Source organism: Dipodomys merriami, unplaced genomic scaffold (genome assembly GCF_024711535.1).
Source record: "Dipodomys merriami isolate MVZ:Mamm:240054 unplaced genomic scaffold, mDipMer1.0.p SCAF_51, whole genome shotgun sequence".
Lineage (NCBI taxonomy): Eukaryota > Metazoa > Chordata > Mammalia > Rodentia > Heteromyidae > Dipodomys > Dipodomys merriami.
This window is the reverse complement of record NW_027206080.1, coordinates 9,814,184-9,839,218: the sequence shown is the minus strand read 5'-3', so window position 1 is coordinate 9,839,218 and position 25,035 is coordinate 9,814,184. Positions and strand designations below refer to the sequence as shown.

Below are 25,035 nucleotides of genomic sequence, written 5' to 3'. Positions count from 1 at the left end.
AGTGGGAACAGGGCGGCAGCAGAGCTCATCTAAGTCCCATACATGGGGTCTCTTGTTGGTAGGGGCTCTGGTCTGGGCACAGCTGGACTGCAGCATTAGAGATGTGTGTGCTCTTTCTGCAGGATGCTCATAGGTAAGAGGGCAGAGGGCAAGTGTGTCACCCTCCCAGGGCCAGCCTTTTAGGCTTCTCTGAGATCTAATCCTGATCCATCTTAAAGATCGAAATGAAACCAGAAGTCTAGGAAGTGACAAGGAATTAAACAGAGAGAGATAATACAAAATGAGAAGAGAAGATGGAGAATGAAAGAGAAATAGGGGAAGGAGAGGGAAAGAGGAAGAGAGAGAGAGGATGGGAGAGGGAGAGGGAGAAGCAAAGGGAGAGTGAAAGAGGCAGAGGGGAGAGAGAAAGGAGAGGGAGAAGGAGAAAAAAGGAGAGGGAGAAGGAGAAAGAAGAAAGGGAGGAGGGGAAGGGAGGAGAGGGGAGGGAAGGGAGGGGAGGGAAGGGAGGGGAGGGAAGGAGAGGAAAGGGAAGAGGAGAGGAGAGGAAAGCAAAAGAGAGCAGAGGAGAGGAGAGGAGAGGAGTTATAGATGTGGTACCTGCTCAGATGATCAGAACAAGAATGGAATTTAATTTATGGGCTGGTAGAGCACTTACCTGGCACACTGTGGCTGTGGTTTCAATCCCTAGCACCACATGCATGTGTGTGCGCGCGCACACACACACACACACACACACACACACACTCATTAGCTTTCAGGAGAGCTGATCTATATACTACACTTTCTCTTCTGTGAATTTCTTTCTTAGAGACACAAAGTCTGAGCATTTGCTATTCTACCTTTCGTGACATCTGTGACTGTGAGTGCTAGGAACTATGGAGCATTGTCTATTTGCAGGCTCACTAAATTACCTACCCTGAGCCTCAGAAAAATAAACACCCACATACTTTTGTACTAATGACTATTATTTGAGAGCAGAGCTCAGAGCATTCTTCCTGGAACACCGAGTCCTCTACATTCCTATTGCTGTGATTTTTGAAATTTTGTTATAACTAAATCTACCAAGTGCAATAGCCAAATGTGAGGTCCTAGAAATGAGGGGTGTTTAGTGCTCTGCTCTGGGCAGGGATCCCCTTAGCCCCCCACTTTCTGAGCATCCCCATCCTGTTGATTTCTTAGCAGAAGGCATGCCTTCTTTGGCGAAAAGGGTCATAAAGACAGTGGAAACTTGTGGTCATAATGTCCATGAGCCTATGTTTAGGAACCAAATGAGTCTCACTTGGGGGAAAATTACTTTTTTTCTCCAAGTGCCACAAGCACCAAGATTAAGAATTACTCTAAAAGTGGAGGAAAGTTCTTGTCCTGAAATCAATGGTCTTGGGAGGTCTCTGCATGTCAACCTCGCTGCAAAATAGCAACACACCTGGACCCCTGCTCTGCACCTCTGATTTTAGGGGTTCTCAGAAGACAGCACGCTTCCTAGCGAGCACTGTGGAAGTTTCCAGAGCTGGGGAAGCTGACAGGGTGCAGGAAGTACCCAGATAGCCCCACATCTGCCCCCTCCCTGCGCACCATCTCTTCCTGAGCCCACTTCTCCAGTGGGGTGCTTACCCGTCATCGTCCACTGAGCATTCTGTCTTCAAAGCTTGAAAGACGTGTGGAATGTTCCAGTGCAGCAGAAGTTGCATCACCCTCGGGAGAGCCAGAGCACATGAGCTGAGTGGAGAGCCTAGAGGCAGCCTTGCTACACCAGCCTCAGCCCCAGAGTTTGAAATCACCAGGTAGATGAGGGCCAGACAGGGGGGGAAAAAGGCATTGTAGGTGCAGAGCAGAGACACCCCTGGTGGGGGCGCAAGAGGTCCTTGGAGAAAGTGGCAATGAGTGTGGCTGGAGGATGAGTAGACCAAGGAGATCCATGGTCACGGGCAGAAAGGTGACAGACCTGCAGTTGGTTGCTGTTGGTTGACACAGAGACACGCTAGCATCACCAGGGGTCTCTGTACTGCGGACTCCTGAGCTTGGAATTAAGACTGTGTGAACCAAGATTGCAAGTAGACATTGTAGTCCTCAGGTGGGGACCAAAATGGTGGCAGACCACAGTCACAGGAGCCACAGTGGGGATTCTGGCAGGGATTCTGAGCAGTGGAGGGATGTGGTTAGAAAGCTGGTTGTGAGAGAGATGGAGGCTGAGCAGTTACACCTGACTAGAAACTAGGTATATTACACCTGCCCATCCACCCTGTGGGAGGTAAAAGCTATGAAGTTCTCACCAGAGTCTGAAGATCAGAGACAAATGAGTGGATGTCTCCCAGGGGTAGGGAAAATGGAACTGCAAAGAAGACATCAGGAGCAAAGCAGAAAGTGAAATAAACACAACCCGCTGGGCTCTGGTGGCTCACACCTGTAATCCTAGCTACTCGGGAGGCTGAGATCTGAAGATGGTAGTTCAAAGCCAGACGGAACAGGAAAGTCTGTGAGACTCTTACCCCCATTTACCCACTAAAAATAAATAAATAAAAATAAAAGCCAGAAGTGGAATTGTGGTAGAGCACAGCACCCAGGCCCTAGTTCAAGACTCAGGACTGGCACAAAAATAATAAAATAAAATAAATAAAAATAAAAACAAGCATAACCCCAAGGTTTGACAACTGGGTGTCTTGGAAGAAAGTTGTACCAAGAACATAGACACTAGAGGAGAAGGACTGGAAAAGATAAATAGTGGAAAAGAGTTCATTTGCTAGGTGCCAGTGGCTGACACTACTAATCTTAGCTACTCAGGAGGCTGAGATCTGAGGATCAAAGTTTGAAGCCAGCCTGGGCAGGAAAGTCTGTGAGACTATTTATCTCTAATTAACCAACCAGAAAACCAGAAGTGGTGCTGTTGCTCAAAGTGGCAGAATGCTAGCCTTGAGCCAAAATAGCTCAAGGACAATGCCCAGGCCCTGAGTTCAAGCCCCACAACTGACAAAAATAAAAATAAAAGAGTTCACTTGGGGCTGCTGGTTTGAGGTGCAAATCAAGGCACAAGGATGTATCTGAAAGCAGTCCTAGAGATGGGGTTCAGTTGTGTCTAACTTACAGAAGCCACTTGACTAAATCATCTAGCCAAACACTAGAAGATGGCCAGGGTCACACTGTGACTCTGATCCTCAAAGATGCTCAGCCTGCTGGCTGACTACTGAGACCACCTTGCTGAATCACGTGAGCTCAGGGTGGAAGCAGCAGCTTCCCCTGGGCATCCGAAGAGGGGGAAGTTGAGGCAGCAGTGGGAAAGGGGAGAGAAGTCGACGGAAGGTGAATGAGGCTGCCCAGGTCTGGAAGGGTAAAGAGTAAGGGAGACTTCACCAAGCAAAACCTAGGAAGATGACATTCCAGTAAGAGAATATAACATCACAGGCCTGAGAAACCCCGGCATAGAACATTCTGAGCATGTGTGCATGTGCATGTGCACGCACGTACACACACACACACACACACACACACACACACACACACACACACACACACACACAAACCCAGCCTGATGTGATAAAAATAGCTAAAGGAAAATGAAGGGACATGGCTGAATGCACAGTGGATCTTACCCTGGGGACATCTGCCCATAAACAGGGCATGGAGATCATTCTGGTGCCAGGAGGAGGAAAGAGTTAAGACACACTTGCTGGACCCAAATCCAATGGATAGTACCAACTGCTTTTTATTGAAGAAATCGACATCAGGGCTCTGTTTCCTACTTTGCCAGGTAGCATCAACGGCTGAGCTGTGTCTCATTGTGGGTGAGCCACAGTCATTGGTAAAAGCAGCATTGCATTTTTCTGGAGTGTGAGAGTAAAACTAATGGGGGGAAAACCCCAAAACCCTCTGCTCTGGAGGCCAGCATACAGCTCACCCTGCTCTGAATTAGAGAGGAGATGGGACAGAGGCCTAACCACTCCTGTAAAAGGACACGTTTGAGAAATCTGGTCTGCTATTGACTAGGAGGTTGAAGTAAGAGGAAAACTCTAGCAGTGAAGTCGTGTTCCCTCTCAGCTCCAGGCCACAGCAGGGACAGTAGGGTCCAGGGGGGTGCTGCCTGGTTCTCTGATCACTGTGACCAAAGGCCAGGTTCTGATCCCGATGCTCCTGCTCACTCAAAGAGGGAATCCCAGAGTACTGTGGGGTTCCAGAGCCTTCACTGGAACCGGAAGAAGAACCAGCCAAGGCCATGCACAGCCTTCCTAACCATCTCTGTGGACAAAGACAAGTTGTAGGCATGAGAATCGGGTTTTGTGGTGTCCTGCAGGGTCTTCCTGGCATCTAAGCAAGAGTGTTACCCAAATGAGGCCCTGATGGACACTAATCTTCTGACCAGATGCACGGTGTCTCCTTCTCACGTGATGTGTTTGTTTTAGGGCCAACTCTGTGACGTGGAACCCACACAAGATGATGGGAGTCCCTTTGCAGTGCTCGGCCCTCCTAGTTAGAGAAGAGGTACGTCTCTCCTGACTCTGTCCCCATCTGCAGATGGGCTTCCCTGTCTTACACTGCTGACCCTCTTCCCAAGATGCTCACATTCCCCAGAGCATGTGCCTCTTCTAAAGGCCTATTGGTGCAGGAGGACAAAGTGGCCCAGGATCTCCATGTTCAGGATAGAAACTTTGGCCTCGTCTGTAAGATGCTTGTGTCCTCAACTCTCCTTGGTATCCTCAAATCTGGACACCAGCTCAAAACATAAAATTTCTACTTCTGGAATAGGAGATGGATTCATTGTTACCATAAGAGAGAAAAAAAGATAGTTTTACCATAAGAAAAAATATACATGATAGAGAAGGTAAGTGTTAAGATTCAGATACATAGAAATAGAAGATGTGCATTATTATATATATTACAGTTCCGTGCTGCTCTTTTTATTAGTTAATGTCATGTTCAGAAGAGTCATCTGCTATATGAAAAGAATAATCCAGGACCACTGCCATTCTACATACTTCTGCCAAAAAGGCCTTGAGGTCATTTACTCTAGATACTCACTGTTGGTCAGTGCCTCTAAATTTCTCCTCCCTGATGCCAAGGTAAAGTTAGATCTCCTCACTCTACATAAATTTTATTGATAAGCTTTAAGTAAATAACCTTAGTTTATTCTTATTATACTTTATTTTGTTAGAATTCATAATCCAGCTGAGAGCCAGTGGCTCACACCTATAATCCTAGCTACTCGGAAGGCTGAGATCTGAAAGATCAAGATTCTAAGCCAATCCAGGCAGAAAAGTGCAAAGACTCCAACTTCAATTAGCCTGCAAAAACCCAGGCCGGAGGTGCAACTCAAATGGTAGGGTACCAGCCCAGCAAGCAAGCAGAGTAAGAAGAAGGCCTCCAGTTCGAAAAGACTGGCCAAAACGAAAAAGGGAAAGAAAAGAACTAATAAAGAATCCCCAGATTGGAAATGGCGCTGTAGCTCAAGTGGTAGAGCGCTAGCCTTGAGCTGAAGAGGTGAGGGACAGTGCTCAGGCCCAGAGTTCAAGCCCCATGACCGACAAAAAAAAAAAAAGAATCCCAGATTGAAAAAGGATCTTAAAATACTTATCTTTGCTTGCTTTAAAAATATAAAATTAAGGTCAAAGTCTTAGTTCAGAGGTAGAGTACAGGTCAGGCAAGCATGAAGCCCTGAGCTCAAATCTCAGTACCTCCAAAATCAAGCAATCAATCAATATTTTGATAGAAAAATGAAAACTCAAATAAAATTAACACATAACTACATTAGATCATTTGGGCCAGATAGAAAATATGGATAATTTTAGAGCTGCCTAAAATTCTGCCATTTGGAGATAATCATTATTACAGTTCCAAAATATTTTCACACACAAATTTTCTAGAAAAATATATAGAGTATAAATAAATACAATTAAAACAACTATCATCCTATGTAATATAAACATGTTTATTCTTTTTATATTTAACACTATATCATGTGTATAATATTCCAAACACTGCATTCTGTTTTCTCAATACTGGCAACAGAACCTAGGGCTTCCCTCATATAGGATAAATAAGTGTTCTACTACTGACTACCTTTTGAGCTCATGTGTGATTAAAAAAGAAAAATGATTTTAATGGTGATACAATATTTTCTTACATAATACATGGTAGCTTGATAAAAAATCCTCAAACATGTATCTTTGATCATATTTCTTAAAGTAGATATCTGAGTGTGATTCTTGATGAAAGAATATTTATTTATTATTCCTCATGCTCTTATAATGCTTTCTCTTGACAGCTATATATTGAAGTTACACAAAAAACAAGCAGATAAAAAATTCAAATACAAACTTTCCTCTAAAATGAGATGAACACATTGACAAATATCATTTCAGGCTGACTTTCTATCAAATAAACTTCCAGTATGATACATCCTCTCCTATTATAGATCATGCAAACCTCAGCTGTATTGCTTGAAAAGAAAAAAATAAATCTTTATTATCTACATTTTAGCCAGATGTTTGATAGTGACTCTCATCATCTCACTGGCACACCAAAAGAAATGCAAGCCAGATAAAAATAGGAGGATTTGGATCTGATTGGATGAAGGCATTGGAAGGATCTGCTGACTAGAAGTGGGTGTTACCCAGGCTAGAGGCTCTGGTTACCTAACCCAGCTCCATTCAAAACATCCCTCAATAGGTTGAGTAAAACACAGAAGCTTTAAACAGTTCAGATGGGAAGAAGCTGGAAGGCAGACTGAATCTGTGCAATGACCGACTAAGAATATCAGTCTGGATATTTACAGTCTGGACCATCAAGCCACATCCACAGCAGGGACATTGTTCAAAGGCATCCAATCAAGGCTCCATTCTTAGGTCCAAGCATAGGACATTTAGACTGGCCACAGAAAGCTTGTTTCAAAATGGCTAAATTGTTGGACTTGTTAAAGAGAAAAAAAGACCCAGGGCTTTAAGTTGCATTCTACTGGGTGAACAAGAAGTCAAAGAAAATGTCATTCAAAAACAAGATTCAACTGTGTGCTGGTGAGTGGTTCACACCTGTAACCCTAGGTACTCAGGAGGCTGAGCTCTAAGGATTGTGGTTCAAAGCCAGCCCAGGCAGGAGAGTTCATGAGACTCTTATCTCCAATTAACCAGCAAAAAAGATAGAGTGGAGCCATGGCTCAAGTGGTAGAGCACTAGTGTTGATCAACAAAGTTCAGGGACAATGACCAGGCCCTGGGTTCAAGCCCTAAGACAGGCACAAAAAAGAAAGAAGGAAAAAAACCATGAGTGATGTGGACATATCCTAATGAAATCCCTTACAATGGACAATATTATACATGCCAACAATGATTACTGGAATGGGATAAAAGATGTGGAGCATGAGAGAGGCAACACCTCTCACTCACATCTGGTTAAAGAACACTGGCAGTGTTGTGATTAGCTCCACAGCAAATCATATGTGAACCTGCATCAAGTGGAGAAAGAAGCAAATAGATAGAGAGCAATTGGTAAACCTGTAAGAGGAATGATTAGACAAACTATGGAAAGAAAAGAGAATGGAAAGATTTGAGAAGAGATCAGTGTTTACCACTTTGACTTTCAAACAGAAGAGATTTGTTTGTTTTTTTCCCCCTGAGGATTTGAGGAAAAAGAATGACTTAGTACAGATACGAAGGCAAAATCAGAACACAAAGTGGGTTGTACATCTAAATAGGGAAGGGGGTCTACTGTGTGTGTGTGTGTGTGTGTGTGTGTGTGTGTGTGTGTGTGTGTGTGTGTGTGTGTGTGTGTGTGTGTGTGTTCTGGGTAACGGGGCTGGGATTTAGGGCTCTTAACTTTTCACTCACAGGGCTTGTGTTCTAACACTTGAGCCACATCTCCAGTTTTAGTCTTTTGATGATTAACTGGAGATAAGAAGACTGTGGATTGTTTTGCCCAAGCTGGCTCTAAACCTTGATTCTTGGATCTCAGCCTCTTGAGTTTTTTTTAGAAGTCTTTTGTTTGGAGCTGGTCTGATCTGCCCACTGTTCCATATTCTCTTAAGGTGGTCTCTTTTGCTATTGGAAACATCTATTTGTCAGTTTTCTTGGCCAGGAGAAGAATGGTGACCAACTTATGTCCATAAAACAAAATAGAAGTACTTGTTGTAATTTTCACATCTTATTGATTATTAAGTGAATTTTTTCTTTTTTTTTCCAAATTCATTATCTTTCTACACACAAACACATTATATTCTTCCTTAGTCTCAAAACCTACTATCTGGATTATAGATAGAAATATAAAGGTTGAACTACAAGACTGGAAGACTCCAGTCTGTTGTGAAACCGTGTTAAAGTTTAACTTTCTTTGTGTTGTGCTTTAGTTCAGATAAATTTTTAAAGGGTTCTTCTCATTTCTGACTTCAACTCAGCAACCACATTTTAGTCTTTTGTTCTCTTGTCATGAGTCACACAAGAAACAAAAACCAAATGCCAAAGCTTTTATAAAATCAGTATACAGTGAGTAACAAAAGAGTCAAAGGCTTCCAGTGGCTCGTGACAAGCTGAAACATGAGGTTTCCAGGGAGGAGACTGACAGTGCTATTTTAGTCACAAGCATGATTCATTTTGTTCTTTGGAGCACCCATTTCCATAGCTGGGTGATGGTACCCGGGCAAATCAATAGGTATTGACCATGAAACTTGCCTTTGCAACTTTTGTGAGCAACCGAGTAAAAATGTAGGACTGACACATGACTGTAAGAAGAAAACTATGACCCAGGAAAGATGGTTTGTCATCTTAGAATTGTAATGTCATTTTTTTCCTGCCCATAAAAATGGTAGCAGTGAATGGAAAAGCTGTGTTTTTCAACAGCAGCTCAAACACCAACAGTTATATGTATATGATAAAGTCCTTGAACTAGAAATGGACAAAAACACAGGAAGAATCACACTAATAGTACTTAACAAAATCAGAAAATTTCCGAGATACTTTAGCGATAACAAAACCAGGGCAGGAGGATGTTCTAACAAATGAATATCATGCTCTGATTGTGATCTTTCTTTTGTCTTTCTTCTTGCTTTCTCTCCAAAGGAAGAGAAAAAGTATAAATAAAAATGTTCTTGTTCATTTTTGGTGACACATGACCATAGCCATTTATACTACAAAGTTACCTGTGACACTATCCTGCCAGGAGTTGATACCATCTTTTTAAAAAATTCCTGTCTTCTTTTTTCAAGATATACAATGTCTATTTGTTTGATTTCTCTTAATAATTTTCAACACAGTGTAAAGCTAATGGATAATCAGTAGAGTTTCCTGACTTTTCTCTTTCAGGGATTGATGCAGAGCTGCAACCAGATGCATGCCTCCTATCTTTTTCAGCAAGACAAACATTATGACCTGTCCTATGATACTGGAGACAAGGCCTTACAGTGTGGACGCCATGTTGATGTTTTTAAATTATGGCTAATGTGGAGGGCAAAGGTGAGCATGCTTTGGTCAGTTGAATGTCAACAAAGAAAAAGAAAGAGATTTATCTGCTGGACATGATACTTCCTTTTGGAGACAAACAAATCAAGCATACAAATGGTTGCTGTATTATTGGCTTTAAAATGAGCAGGTTTTATTTCATTGATTGGGGGAACAATTACAAGATGATAAATTAGACATCAGTAGCAGGTTGGGGAAAGCTAGATCTGTAAGTAGTACTCCAAATCCCTCTCACTTCAAGTAGCTTTCTGTATCTTGTTCCTGTGGTGCTTTTATTAAGATGATGATCATTAACTATATTTATACAAAAATGTTTCTCTCACGGTCCATCAGTTCCTGCTGTTTCTTTTCCATGTGAGGCCCATCTTCAGCATGGGGCAGACTTTGGTTGTTAGAGAAATAACTTGGAGAGCACCCGTGGTGAAACAAACAGCAGGGACAAGTGAAACCCACACTAAAAGCAAAGGAGGATGGTGTTCAAGCGATAAAATAAAAGACACTCGGAGAGGAGTGGAAAAACAATAGGAAAAAAATCACCAGTTTTGTTACTTGGCTATATCTTTTCTTTTTATTCCATCCACAGAACTTCAACAATCTAGACACGTAAGTGGCAAAACTTTTCATTTAGTGTTCAACGTAGAGCTGCAATATTTTGCAGAAGCAATCATGATGAGAGTAATAAGCCCCAGTCTAACTTAAATCAGAGATAAGGATAAATAGGTCAATGAAAATTCTCTTGTGACTCTAGCCATTGAAGGAATTGTCCTCTCCCTTCAAGAAGAACCACGAGTAAGCAGGGTAATACTAGCTCATGCCTGTCCTCTCAGGAAGGCTAAGATTCAGGGAGGCTCACAAATTCAAGGCCAGCCTGGACTATATAGGGAAACAAGCAAAACAACGACTAAGGATATAATCATAGAGCACTTAACTAGTAAGATCAAATCCCTAAATTCAATCTCCAGCATTTAAACACACACACACACACACACACACACACACACACACACACACACACACACACACACACACACACACACACACCAGTCCTGGAATGTGAACTCAGGTGGGGCATGTTAGGACTGAGGCATAGACAGACCCACCTATAACAAACCTCTGTATCTGTATGTCGGTGTACAGATTGGCAGGTTTCCTGATACCCTACCTGGCCCCTGGAGTTGAAGATGTGGATAACAAAGAAAGTGGCAAATACTACAAACAGGAAAAATTATGAAAGGGAAATGAACGTTTAGTATATTTTGCCAACTGACAGAGTGTTCACTTTCTCTCTGAGATATTAATTAACTTTAATAAGTAACTATTGAGTATCTGTTATCCTGCACGGTGCTAAATGGAATGGGATAAGAAGGCTACCATTTCCCAGACAGGATAAAATAAACCAAAAAATATCTGTCATATAAAACAGAACATAAGCCAAATGCCAGTGGCTCATACCTGAAATCCTAGCTACTCAAGAAGCTGAGATCTGAGGAGTACAGTTTGCAGCCAATCAGGGCAGAACAATCTGTGAGACTCTTATCTCCAATTAACTTCTAGAAAGCCAAAAGTGAAGCTGTGGCTCAAGCGATAAAGTACCAGCCTTGCATGGGGGGAAAAAAAAAAAGCTCAGGGACAGCTCCCAGGTCCTGAGATTAAGCTCCAGGACCAGCACTGAGAGAGAAAGAGATAGCGAGAGAGAGAGAGAGAGAGAGAGAGAGAGAGAGAGAGAGAGAGAGAGAGACAGAGAGACAGAGAGACAGAGAGACAGAGAGACAGAGACAGAGACAGAGACAGAGACAGAGAGACAGAGAGACAGAGAGACAGAGAGAGAGAGAGAGAGAGAGAGAGAGAGAGAGAGAGAGAGAGAGAGAGAAAGCTTGCTGGTGAGAGAAAGCTTGCTGGTGCTAGTAGCTCATACCTGTAATCCTAGCTACTCTGGAGGCCAAGATTTGAGTCATGATTAAAGCCAGCCCAGGCAGGAAAAGCCTTGAGACTTTCATCTCCAATAAACCACCAGAAAACTGGAAGTGGCGTTGTGGCTCAAGTGGTAGAGTGCTCATCTTACACAGAAGAGTGCCCAGGCCCAGAGTTCAAACCCCACAACAAACCAAAAAAAAAAAAAAGAAAAAAAATTAAATCTTTAGCAAGAGATGATCTGGGAGCTGGGGCTTGGACAGGATGGATAGAATAAACAGGATTTCAAACAGCAAAGCTGAGGAAAGACATTCCAGGAAGAAAGGCAAGCAGAATCTCACATGCAGAACCTGAGACTGTTGGAGTCTAAAGTGTCTGAAAGATGCAAAGTAAATGGATCAGAACTAGGGTGATGGCAGTGAGGACAGAAATATCACAGGTGTTCTGTAGTTCTAGCAGAAGCAGCATCTTTCGACCTATGCCTATGTCTTAGAGAAAATAGGACTTTGGTACATAAGTCCTATTTCTCTTCTGCTAGCTCTGCAGAGTCAAGCCCATTTTAAAAGGAACCAAATTTCCTGAACATAATACTTGGGGTGCAGATGCTGGCTATTAGGCCAAGCACTTCCAGTTGGTCTCCTTGGACCAATTGGCTGGGGTAGCAATCTCCAAAGAGATGGATTTCTAAAACCATTGGATTTCTCCAGTGAAGCTCTTTCTTCGTGTGCTTTGGATGTTGCCATATTTAATGGGATGTTGAGGCCCTTTGTATACAGAAAAAGGACCATCTCATCTCCATCCTCTAGTAGTTCTGGGTTGAATTAGTTACTGGTAGTTGTTTTGCTTTTGTTTTGAGACAAGGTCATGCAATATAACCCAGACTGGACTCAAACTCATAGTCTTCCTGTCTCTACCTTCCATGTGCTGGGACTACAAGTACACACCAACTTACTAGCTATTTCTTCTAAGCTTTCCATGAATACCAGGTAAATGCTGAAGCCACTTTGAAAAGCAATTCCCTAACCTCACAGCATCCATAGCTAAAAACTAAAAGACCTCCATGACAATATTCACCCATCATAGACAATCATCCATCACCAAAGAACAACTCCAAAGATGTGGGCAGAATGATGGGCTAAAAAAGCACCTGTGTAAGCACCTCCCTAAAATTCATTCATTCAGTAGTTGAACTTCATTTCAGTAAGGCCATACCCTATCTGTGGATGAGGAGGCATACTGCTTAACAAAGATGGGGATCCAGAAATGGGGAATTGATACAATGGGCCTGGGACCAAACAGGCATCCTGGTTGGTCACTGATAGTGTAACTTGTCTGCACAAAGAGACAGTTCTGTTATTAATGGTGTCCACAATTACTGGTATGAACTATAGGGGCAGAGTCTTTCCTTGAGTGGTTAAAATAATTGCCTGGGGAATGGAGGCTCAGGAAGGAAGTAGCAGACTGTAGAGAACTGTCATGAATGGGAACAAAAGCACCTGAGAAGGAAACGATTAAAAGGAGAAACAATGGCCAGAAAAGCCTCTAGAAGCAGTTCACAGTAAGAAAGCTACCAGGGCAGCATGGAATCGGAAGTGGCAGAATAACCACCAGTCTCTTGAGAGCTTGCTTGTTCCCCGCTTCCTCGGCCTGCCTAAGGAGCTCTATTCTTTTCCTTAGGGGACTGCTGGATTCGAAGCACATATTGACAAGTGTTTGGAACTGGCAGAGTATTTATACAATATCATAAAGAACCGAGAAGGATATGAAATGGTGTTTGATGGGAAGGTAGGTGCTCAGATTTCCACAATCCCTCAAAGCTGAGTCAACTCTAATCTTTATCATTAAGGCTCTGATGTCAAGAACGTGATGTCAGCTAAGTAGCAGCGATGGACGATGGGGTCGCTGCTCTGGAGTCAAGAGCAGACTCACAAATAACTCTCTATACCGTGCAAGTGGAGACCCGCCAAGGAACTCACTGAGTTAAAAGGAAGAGTTGTATTCTGAATGTGAAGAAAGAATAGATTTCAAATGTCCTTGAAATGTTCAAATATGCCAATTTGGCCCAAGTGCAAATCTTACTTTTCTCTTTGTAGCCTCAGCACACAAATGTCTGCTTCTGGTATGTTCCTCCCAGTCTGCGCACCCTGGAAGACAACGAAGAGAGAATGAGTCGCCTCTCAAAGGTGAGTGCTGAGAACTCCCTTGATACTTGTGTCGATTGGGCCTCTGATGTGTATATCATATTTATGACCAATGAATGCCCTTGGGTGCATGAGTACACTCCCTCCTGTGGGCTCCAACACCCAGGATGTAGAGTCATGACTTTCCACAACTTCCTTGCATTTGGAGAGTTTCTCATGGCTTAATGTAAGTATTTAAGTGCTAAGCTTTTCTGCATTGAGAAAGCAGCAGGAACCTTTGTTGAGAGTGATTGATTTTTCCTAGCAAAACCAGTACCCAGTTGTAATCACAGAAGAGACATGAGGTCCCAGAAATGATCAGAAAGCCACTGATGACTCTCTTGGTATGTCACACTCAAGGTTACCCTCAGAGGTCTTTAGAGTTGTAAGGCCTCCAGAAGATAACAGAGCAAGAAGCAACAATAATTACTATCATTAATACTAATGGCCACCATTTAGAGTGGGTATTGTTTGATGCCTAAGCTTTTCTGAAGTGTTAGATCACTCAAGTCTCTAGCAACCTGAGGGTGGTGTATGGAAATTCTGTTGTCTTCAGGTGTTGCTGATAGGAAAACTGAAGAGTAAGGAGAAAAGTAACTTCCCCTGTGTCATGCATTCTGACTCCATAGTATGAGAACTTGAGCTTTAAATTCTCCTATGGTCAGTAAAAATACCTTTTGTCTTCAATTCTTGCCTGCTCCCAACTTTCACCATGAGTGAAATAAGGTTCACAATGCACACCAAAGGGAGAAAATATGTAAGATCCATCTCCCAGTGTGTGTTAGAATAAGATACTAGGAATTATGACAAAGATTTGAATCTCAAAGAGTTGATTGGTTGGTTGGTTTACAGGTTTTTTTGTTTTGTTTTTTTTCATTTATCATAAAGGGAGGATCCTCCTCCCTACTTCATTGGCCTTCGAGTAGTAAGGAAAATAGTATCCCATGTAGATTAAAAACCCTAGGAAAAGTTTATACATGTTAATAACAACCCAGGATGAGATTCCTCAACAGGAAGAAACTTACACAAAGTGGAGGTCTTCAAACCATGCCTCTTAGACCCCTGATTATATATTAAAATCATCCAGAAGCTTGATAAAGGCAGGATGATCAGGTCTTACCCTGATAATGTAAGCTAACCGCTCTTGGATGGACCTGGGAATATTTCTAAAAGTTCTGCAGATGATTCCACTGTGCAGCCAAGGCTGAGAAACACTGTTCTGATCTGATCTAAGAATCAAATCAAGGAAAGCTTCTAAATCCTAGATCTATGGTGCACATGTCTAGGATAGGAGTAGTTGTGGCTGGTTGTGAAGCTTCAGGAAGTTTAAGTTGGTTCATTTCAGAAAATGAAGCCCAGGAGTTAAGAAGGAGGAAGGGAAGCCACATAGTTACAAGACCATAGCTGCAGGCTTGAAAAAAAAAAGGTGGGGGGGGGAGGGGGGGGGTCTGGGCAAAAGTGAGAATCATCAAAAGTAACCAAAGCACAAAAAAATAAAAGCTAGAGACTGCCTCAAATAACAGAGTACCTATCCAACAAGCACAAAGCCCTGAATTCATACCACAATACAAAAAAGTATCATTTGTTGAACAAATGTCCTCAGTCTTTTCAGGATGCGCTAGACAAACTGCTACAGTCTGGGTGGCTTATAAACAACAGGCATTTCTCACATTTCCAGAGGCAGGAAACCCTATGTCAAGGTGCTGGTAGGTTCCATGTCTGCTGAGGGCCCACTTCCTAATTGTTTTCACTGTTTGACCTTTCTGGGACCTCATTTGCAGGGCACTGGTTCCATTTGTTGAGGGAGAGCCTTCCAACCCTATTCTTCAGCCTGGCACTGATGACTCATGCCTATCCTTGCTATTCAGAAGGCTGAGATCTGGAGATCACCATTTAAAAAGCCCAGACTGGAAAGTCCCTAAGACTCTTATGTCCAAATTAGCTATAAAAAGCTGGAAGTGGAGCTATGACTCAAGTGATAAAAGCACAAAATTGTGCAAAAAATACTAAGGGATACCATCCAGACCCTGGGTTCAAACCCCAGTACTCCCCCGGCCCCCCCCCCCCAACACAAGACTTCTCACTCTTGATACTGTCATATTTGGAGTTAAGATTTCCACAGGCAAACTTGAGGGACACAAACATTCAGTGTATAGCAAGTATCTTTTGCATGTTCCATAATAAAACAGCCAGCCCCAGTGGCTCATGCCTGTAATACGAGATTCCCAGGAGGTTAAACTGTCAGGATTGCAGTTCAAAGCCAGCCAGGGCAAGAAAGTTCATGAGACTCATCTCCAATTAACCACCAAAAAGCTGGAAATGGAACTGTGGCTCAAAAGGAAAAGCACTAGTCTCGAGCAAAAATGCTGAGGAACAGCCTAGGCCCTGAGTTCAAGCCCCAGGACTGTCACAAAAGGAAGGAAGGAAGGAAGGAGGGAGGGAGGGAGGGAGGGAGGGAGGGAGGGAAGGAAGGAAGGAAGGAAGGAAGGAAGGAAGGAAGGAAGGAAGGAAGGAAGGAAGGAAGGAAGGAAGGAAGGAAGGATGAAGACAGCCCAGGTCTTTTCCCAGAGTGCACTGGTTTGGAGAAAGATTTCTAGATAATGAAAATGGATTTTAGTAAAGTAAGCAGTCACATCTTCCTGAGAAGATAAAGATGAGAATCTATTTCATGTGCTTCCTGCTACCCAAGAAGGCTTATCTTTTGAGCCTCTCTTCTGCTTCTGCTTCTTTTCTTCACTGTCATCTTTTCTGGAGAGAAGGCAGCGCTAGGAATAAACCTGGGGCTTCATGAAGGTTAGGCAAGTGTTTTACCACGAAGCCATACTCCCAGTCCTTCCTGTAATTATCTGCATCTTTTCTTTCTTAAAAATATGTTTATTGTCATTAAGTAGTTATACAAAGAAGCTTCCATTCAACAAAGCAGTTTGTGAATACAGTGCCTCTTGATCAATGTCACCCCTTTCAACATTCTCACCCAACCCTCCAAACCTTCCTCTTCCCTCACTTTTCTTAACTTTGTAAAATATTTATTGATTTTTTTGCCATTTCACAAATCTGTTTATGTATACAATAAATTAATAAATCTTGATCTGTGTCACCCCTTCAACCTCTTCACCCCCCTTCAACTCACCCCTTCCCTTACTTTTCTTAATTTTGTGGTATGTACAATAAATTCTTGATTCCATTCATCTACCCTTCTCCTCTTCTCCCCACTTCTTTCTTGCAAATATCCATTTCCTGGTACTTATTTCTACTCCTGGGCATTTATCCGATAGAGCACAAACAAGGCTGTCTTAAAGTGGTCAGCACAACCATCTTCATTGCAGCACTCTGAATTCAGCATAGCCAAGATGTGGACTCAGCCAAAATACCACTGAGTGGATGAATGGATCTAGAAAATGTGGTATATTTACAAATAGAATTTTATGCATTCATTAGAAAGAATGATTATTGTACCATTCGTAAGGAAATGGAAAAACCTGAAAAAATTATATACCCAGAGAAACAAAAGTTTCGTTTCCCTCATTTGTGGTAGTTAGAACGTTCTTATAAATATATAAATAAACACACTGGGTGGTATGCAAGCAGTTACAAATGAGTTAACTGAAGTCTAATAGACTCTAAGAAAGTTCAAATAGTATAATTCTTTAGAAAAACTATATCTGCATCTTTTCTATAAGCTTTTATACTGCTATACTAATTAATGACTTTCAACAATGACAGTAAATTGTTCAGTAACTAAATTGGTCTCCTATTTAAGGTGACTTTTTAAAAAACTGCTCTTGGATATAATGGGAAAATTAGCAGTGGTGAGATTTTAACATCTCAGAATGTCTTACTGATGGCTCAGGTTTCTAAGATTTAAAAACCAAAAAGGTTTTCTAACATAGTGCAAAGCACATTTCTATGGTAGCTTCTCAAGGTTATTTCATGATGAATATGAGACATCTATTTTATCAGGGGACGAATTTGGATTTGAGTTATGGAGAAATCCTCTGGCTATTGTTTTCTATAGGGCTGGAAAATGTAATGACCCAATGGAGAAAACAGTATACTAAAACTCTTAGGGCATCTGCAAACAGTTCTTATTGATTAGATGTTTAGTGAATGCTTCCACATGCAGTCCTTTCTTGCCCACCTGTTCTTTTTAGTCAAAAACCAAGATCCTGGCCAAAATAAAAATCCAGAAAAAAAGAAAACTTTCCATATATCTATCAGAAGAGTCAGATCTTATTTCCCTTTTTAACTTGCAATTAGTGAATCTAAAATGAAATAGATGTTCCAGCTACTTTTAGTTTATCAGCATTTTCTGGATGAGCCAAAATTCATATGTATTTAGACAGCTGTGATTCTGAAAGCTCAGCTTGCTTCAAGAGCTAGAAGGATTCAATCTCATACTATGCCAAAAATATGCTTGAGATGTGTCTGGTAACATCACTCTTTTGATCAGTGATTTGAACTTATTGGAAAAGTTAGAGATAATTTACCCTTAATAACTACTGTTGTGCTTATGTTTTTGCTTTGGTTGCCCATAGAAATGAAATCAAAGTTCAAGTCATTTAACTTAAAGGATTCTCCTTGTTTTCACAAAACTTTATCCAAATAAAACGAAGGAATAGTCGTCTAATTTTTTCATAAATTTCTGCAGCCAGGTGAATTTGGAATTTCTTTGCTCGGAGCACAAAATGATAGATTTCATGTCCTATGGATATAATATTCTAGCAGATCTATTTTTCAGAACTTTATCCCAGAGACAAGATACCTAAACTCATTTTTGTCAGCATTTATTTCCAGTGCTCTTCATATATACTTTATTCTTTAGGTGGAAGAATAATGAATGGGAGGGATGTAAAACCTCACTCATCTAGAATTGGAAATTCTCAGCACTAGAATTATTGTCCACATTTATTTTGGATGATGAGACTATTTTCAAAATGTGAAGTAAAAGATGAAGTCTGACTTGTTGGCTTTGTCTTTAGTAACATACAAATGGATAGACAGACCTCAGGAGAACCCAGAAAACTGCATATTGGATGCTTTGAAGATGCAACTTCATTGTAAAGCAATAATTACTTAAGAACTGACATTCCAAAGTCATACGTTCATAACATCATGAATCCAAGTTAGGTACTCATTTGCAACTCAGTCTCTGACCATGTACATCTCAAATAAGCCTAAAGCTTTTCTGATTCCTGCCATTTCTACTCATACATTTATAGAAATAAACTTCAAAGATGGTGTGTTTTATTTACAAATTCCAGAGGTAAATGTATACATTGATAGACTATATGTTTAGTTAGATGCAACTTAAACATTTGCCACTTTCTAAATACCTATAGCAATAACTGCATCATAATTAGATAGTCAATTTGAACTCAGAAAGCCAACACCATGTACTCAACTAAACAAGTCAAGGATGCTGTCCTGCCCTCTGGGAGCTTACACTTGAAGAAGAGAAAGAGCATGTGCTTACTCATCAATAAGAGGCCAATAGGAAATTAGCGTGTTTCAGAATCTATGGGTAAGAATCATGTAGTCACAGTTTTAAAGAAGAAAGCTACTAATAGACTGCAGAGGACAGAAAAGATTATACAGCCATTGTAGACTGTAGTGGAGTCCTATGATGCATGGGGGATGGGAACTGGACTTGAGAGAGATTCTTAGTAAGGAGGACACACGTGAAATGGAAAAGCCCAATGAGAAGTGTGAGGGGAGGAGATACAGAGGGGACAGTGAGGACATGTTCATAAACTAGCCTTGTCAGAGTGGATGGTTCATTTTGGCTGGCAGTGGAAGATGTGTCCTCAAATCTGGATGACAGAAAGTCCTCACACTAAACCCAAGAACTTGGACTTAAATTCATACACCATAGGCATCTCCTGAAGCTGTTATGATCCAGTGTTCCCTAAATACTGTAAAATCTTGTCTGTACCTGAGATCCTTGTGGGTTTGGCTTTGTACCTTAACTGATGGTCAGATTATTAAGGAATACCTTTCAAAATATAAAGAGAGGGAGAGAGAGAGAGAAATTAAAAGAAATTAGAGCAGTTTAGGATCTCCAGAAAGTTGCCAAAAGGCGATTATTTGAATATATCACTTGATATTGACATTCACCTTTTGGTAACAATTCTCTGAACAGTGTTCTGTATCTGATAATTTTACATTTTATTGGGGGAGAGATTCCCACCTCTCAGTTTTCCCAACTGTTGTATTGCTAAGCCATTTAGCCCTGAGATTAATATCAGATATTCCTTGTACTCCAGAAAACCACTTACCTAGAAAGTCCAGGCTAAGGTAGTTTACTATCTATACTAAGATATCTTACTATTATTATTTGTGTTACTTCAGAACCTTAAATATATTGAGCAGTTCTAATCCCATGAAAACTTGGAAGCAATTCCTTCAAGAGAAAAAAAAATATGGGCTGGGAAGGTGGCTCAGTGGTAGAGTGCCTTGCATGCATGAGGCCCTGGGTTCGATTCCTCAACACCACACAAGCAGAAAAAAAAAAGCCGGAAATGGCGCTGTGACTCAAGTGGTAGAGTGCTAGCCTTGAGCTGAAGAGCTGAGGGACAGCGACCAGACCCCCCCCCTAAAAAAAAGAAAAAAGAAAAAAAGTGTGGTTCTATTTTTTTATTGTGAAAATACTGTACATGGGCAAGATAATGAGTACATTTCTTATCAAGCATTGTTGCCTCCTCCTTTGTTTCCCCTTCCCATCCCTTCCCATCCTCCCCCCATCCCCTTCTTCCTCCTCCCCCGCCACCCCCCTACCACCGCTGCCCTTGGCCAAAGTTGTAAAGTTTGATTTTCGACATAACGACTTATACATCTCATTGTTGCAATGGGTCCATCTGTATCCCTATTTAAACATTTGTTTGTTTTCCTTTCCCCTCCACAAATTATACCAACATCAAATACAGTGAAAACAGGGGTTATACCGTGGGGGAGGGACATACAAAGCAACAAAGAAATCATCTTATAAATATGTTAGAAACAATCACATGGGGTTCATTTCACCTAACATCAACTTATCTGACCTTTTCTGCTTGTATTAGATATATACTAGTTATTGCAAATAAGGGAAACCATGGGACCTATGTTTCTTTGGGCCTGGCTTACTTCACTTAATAGAATTATTTCCAAGTCTTTCCATTTCCTAACAAATGGGGCAATGTCATTCTTTCTGATGAAGGAATAGAATTCCATTTTGTGTGTGTGTGTGTGTGTGTGTGTGTGTGTGTGTGTGTGTGTGTGTGTGTGTGTGTGTGTGTGTGTGTGTGTATGTATATATATATATAAGAAAATGTGGTATATATATATATATATATATATATATAAGAAAATGTGGTATATATATATATATAATATATATATATATACCACATTTTCTTGATCCAGTCATCTACTGAGGGGCATCTGGTTGGTTCCATATCTTAGCTATGGTTCTATGTAATTAAAAAAAAAAAAAAGACTAAAATACTGCTTGTTTTTACATTCCTTGACCAAGGGAGAGAACATGGAAAAATAGTAATTGCACATCTCTCCCACAGGTGGCGCCAGTGATTAAAGCCAGAATGATGGAGTATGGGACCACCATGGTCAGCTACCAACCCCTGGGAGACAAGGTCAATTTCTTCCGCATGGTCATCTCAAACCCTGCAGCAACTCATCAAGACATTGACTTCCTGATTGAAGAAATAGAACGCCTTGGACAAGATTTATAATAATCTAGCTCACCAAGCTCTTTCAATTCTCTTAGTAGACAATTAAGTTGTCACAAATGGTATAAATGTATTTGTAGTTTGTCCCAAAGTAAATCTATTTATATATTGTGGTGTCAAAGTAGAGCATAGTTTAAAAAAATCAAAGGAACATTACTTCTTTTAAAAAATCCTTTAAGTTTAGAATACCTCCTAATAATTAGTGACAAAAGGCTGTGTTCTACTCAGTAAGGAAAAGCTTAAAATTATTATAAATATTGCCCTCACTTTTAATATAGTGTGCAAATCAGATTTTATTTTCACTTCAGAGTAGTAAGACTGAATAATGCCAAATTGCCCTCTGAATCATAAGAGGTTCTTTGGGGCACCGTGAAAATGGGTAAAGTAAATATAAAATTGCCTTTTACATAGTATTAGAAAAAAAGTTTCTAATTTACCTATAGTAACATTTCAAATGTATTTAAATACATATAATTTTACAAAAGGAAAAATATATATATTAAAAAGAAATCCTATTTTGTAACATATAGATTTTTATTTTATATGGGTTATACAAACTGCAGGGGCAGATTAAAAATCTAAGTCAGATTATTTTTCTCTTTGTTTTAATAGAGGCATGATAAATAAAAACTCTTGGCAAGGTTAATTTGACACATGGGCCCGCAAAATTATTAAAAGGTATGATTCCTACTTTTAGTACATAGTACGGTTTCTCACATCTCTGAAGTTAATATTTCCAAACAAGCCCAAAAGAACACTGCAAACTTGTAAAAATGATTGATCAACAAGTCCTGTCCCCCCCCCACGATGGTTTTCTGTCCACTCTGCCCTTCGCCCACCTTCTTTATACCAACCTTTCTCCTAGAATAAATGATCGTAATCATCTCTAGTCTTTCTAATTGGACCTGTTTTGAACAGAAGGTAGATACTGATAAGTTGAGGTATCCTTCCAAACAATATTCTTTTATTAGGTCATTTGGATTCACTAGAGGAAATAAAAATAAAAGCTGATCAGCTTGAGCAAAGAGGAATGAAGCACATTCTCAGAATGTGGTAAAACTCAGCATATTAAGCTCAACCAGGGGAGATGAGATCTCTTTATAACAATAATGGCTTCATCCTGCATGCCATATTGCTACTCTCCAGGAAGAAATCATTTACCTCCTGGATAAATGTTTATTCCTGTCCCCTTCCCCCATTCCTCCACACAAAAATCTCTCCTGTTTTAATTTGCCATGTGGTTATTTTCCTTTATGAAGTGACTTCCTTGCCCTAGTTTTTTGAGATAGCCTAAGACTTACTTTGTCTGTCTCCAAATTAAGATCCAAAGCAACCAGAATATGCAGAGATCATTCAAATTCAAAATAATATTCTTAAAAAAATCCTGTCTCTTCCCCTGTGTGCCTGATGGAGATTCATAAGAGATAGCAAAAGCTCTGGTAGATATTTATAGGTCCAGAGATTGTGAGATGCCAAGAGCTGGTAGAGCTACATCTTTGTATATCCAAGCTGCGCATGTAAATTTGGAAATATATTCCTGTCAGTGTAGGACAGTTCAATAGTCAGAAAGACCACAGTGAAGAAATTGTTATGAGTTTCTCTCAGGGTATATACAAATACACCTATCCTTGATATGAACATGGCTTTGGTTCCTTGCTGTCTAGAGGACAAATAGATTCCCTATGGCAAAGAAAAGGAAGCTCATCTACACTGCAGTTTCAGGAATAGCCTCCTACTTTAGGATTTTTTTTCTAATGGGTAAGCAATGCCTCCATCCGTCTTAAGCCTTGGGGCCTCAAAGGTTCCATTTCAGTGGCAGAGTCAAAAATTTATCAAACCCACTATCCTACGTAGAGAAGACATTGGGACTGAGTGCCCTGATGGATAGATCCTTCCCTGCTCCAGCACACGCAGCTCTTGGAGAACAGGTCCTTTAGCAGAAGCTGGCTTTTAGCTTGATGCAATGACAGAAATTAAAAGGAGAATTTGTATCTGAGTGTAAAATTCCAACCAAATAATCTGTACCAATAGCTTTTTCCTTCCTACCCCCTGCCTCCTCTAAATTCTTCCTCAAATTTGCTGAAAATCTGGCTCGCACCTGTGCAGGGAAACATTCCAACCAATCATAACCCAGGGAGGAGGCAAATACAGGCCTACTATGTTCTGGTATTTAAATATTGATCCATAATCCATTTGAGAGAAAGGAAAAGAGGAAGGGGAGAATGACAGGAGCCAAGGATGAAATGAATTAAGGAAAGAAAAGGAAAAGGAAAGAAGGGAGGAAGGGGGAGAGAGAAAGAGAGAGAGAGAGAGAGAGAGAGAGAGAGAGAGAGAGAGAGAGAGAGAGAGAGAGAGAGAGAGAGAGAGAGAGTTTTGAACATTAGCCCAAATTCCCAGTGCCAAAGTGTGAAAGCGTTTTTTAGAGATTTTAGAAATGTTTGGTTTTAGCTTTAATCAAAACTGACATGGCCATTTTCATTTATACAGCAATATTGTGTTTATTATTTCAAATACTTGAAAAGAAGTGTGGTATTGTCTTACTCTGAGACCTCTAAATGGTATGAACTCATGTGCTAATCCCAGAATGTGAGGGAAGCAAAGGAAATCAATCGTGTGTACATGTGACTGTGTTGCCTTTATTCTATTGATTGTACTGTCTTGTCATCTCAGATTGGGGTTGTACACTTTTTCCTCTGAACTGTACAGTGTTGTGAATCAACATGTGTCGCTGTAAACGCTTGTATGATATATTATTGGTATGTCTTTTTGTTTTCCTGTGTGGTAGCTGTATCAAACTTTGATATTATGAGAACTACATTTGCATCTGTTCTTCTCTCTTCCTTCTTTTTGAGATATCTGCCCTCCACATCAGCTCTAATAGAGAAATTACCCTCAACTAAGCTCCTTCTTGAGACATCTCTTTTGAGAATTGTGTGATTCCATAAACAGCAAGGTGACACTGCGTGGTCTCTGAGACCAGGGGGAACCAAAGATGGAGTGTTACAAACTACTGACATTGCTGATCTTGGTTTCTTGGCCTAGGAGCAGATGCTACTCCTGAGCATATGGACTAAGGAAGTGCAGGTGTAAATATGATAGTGAGACAAGAAATCAGAGGACCTCACACTGGGTATCATCTTGCACGTGCTTTTCTGTTTCCAAGTGCTAAATGCAAACACTGTGTATTTAGTAGTTCCATGTGCCAAAAAAAAAAAAAAACCCTGCTCCTAATTGGTGTTTCTGAATGACATTAATATTGCCCAGGCATCACTCCATTACTAAAGACAGAAAAAAACAAAGAATTAAAAAAATAAAATACACAAACATGTGGCAACCTGTTCCTTGTCCCAACTATAAACTTGTGTATGATCGAAGTATTTTACCTGTGTTGTCTCTCTAAATCCAAATAAATGTGTAACTGTGGACGTATCTCAGGCTGTGGGTGCTTATTTCTGATTGTCACCTGGTGAAGTTCAATAAATTGTCCAAGTAAAGGCAACTGTCACACAGTTCACCATCTTTAAGGTGTCACTTCTGCTATTGCATCTGGCAAGAATCATTCACCATTGATCCATTCTTCTGTCTGTCTGTCTGTCTGTCTGTCTGTGTATGTGCGCGCACGTCAGTCCTGAGGCTTGAACTCAGGGCCTGGGTGCTGTCCCTAAGCTTTTGTGCTCAAGGCTGGTGCTCTACCACTTGAGCCACAGCACTACTTCTACTTTTGTGGTAGTTAATTGGAGATATGTGTCTCATGGAGTTTTCCTGCCTCGGCTGGTTTTAACCCATAATC

General features: G+C 40.8%; 1 protein-coding gene across 1 annotated transcript in view; it reads left to right on the top strand.

The window, feature by feature from the left end:
* Gad2 (glutamate decarboxylase 2) overlaps positions 1-24,674 on the top strand; it is a 73,739-nt gene extending 49,065 nt beyond the window's left edge. Inside the window, exons 12-16 of the mRNA XM_069998299.1 lie at positions 4,392-4,470; positions 9,275-9,424; positions 13,019-13,126; positions 13,435-13,524; positions 21,075-24,674. Of these exons, the coding sequence (XP_069854400.1) occupies positions 4,392-4,470; positions 9,275-9,424; positions 13,019-13,126; positions 13,435-13,524; positions 21,075-21,248 (601 nt within the window). The 3' untranslated portion in view covers positions 21,249-24,674. The remainder of the gene's footprint in view (positions 1-4,391; positions 4,471-9,274; positions 9,425-13,018; positions 13,127-13,434; positions 13,525-21,074) is intronic.
* The last annotated feature ends 361 nt before the right edge of the window (positions 24,675-25,035 follow it).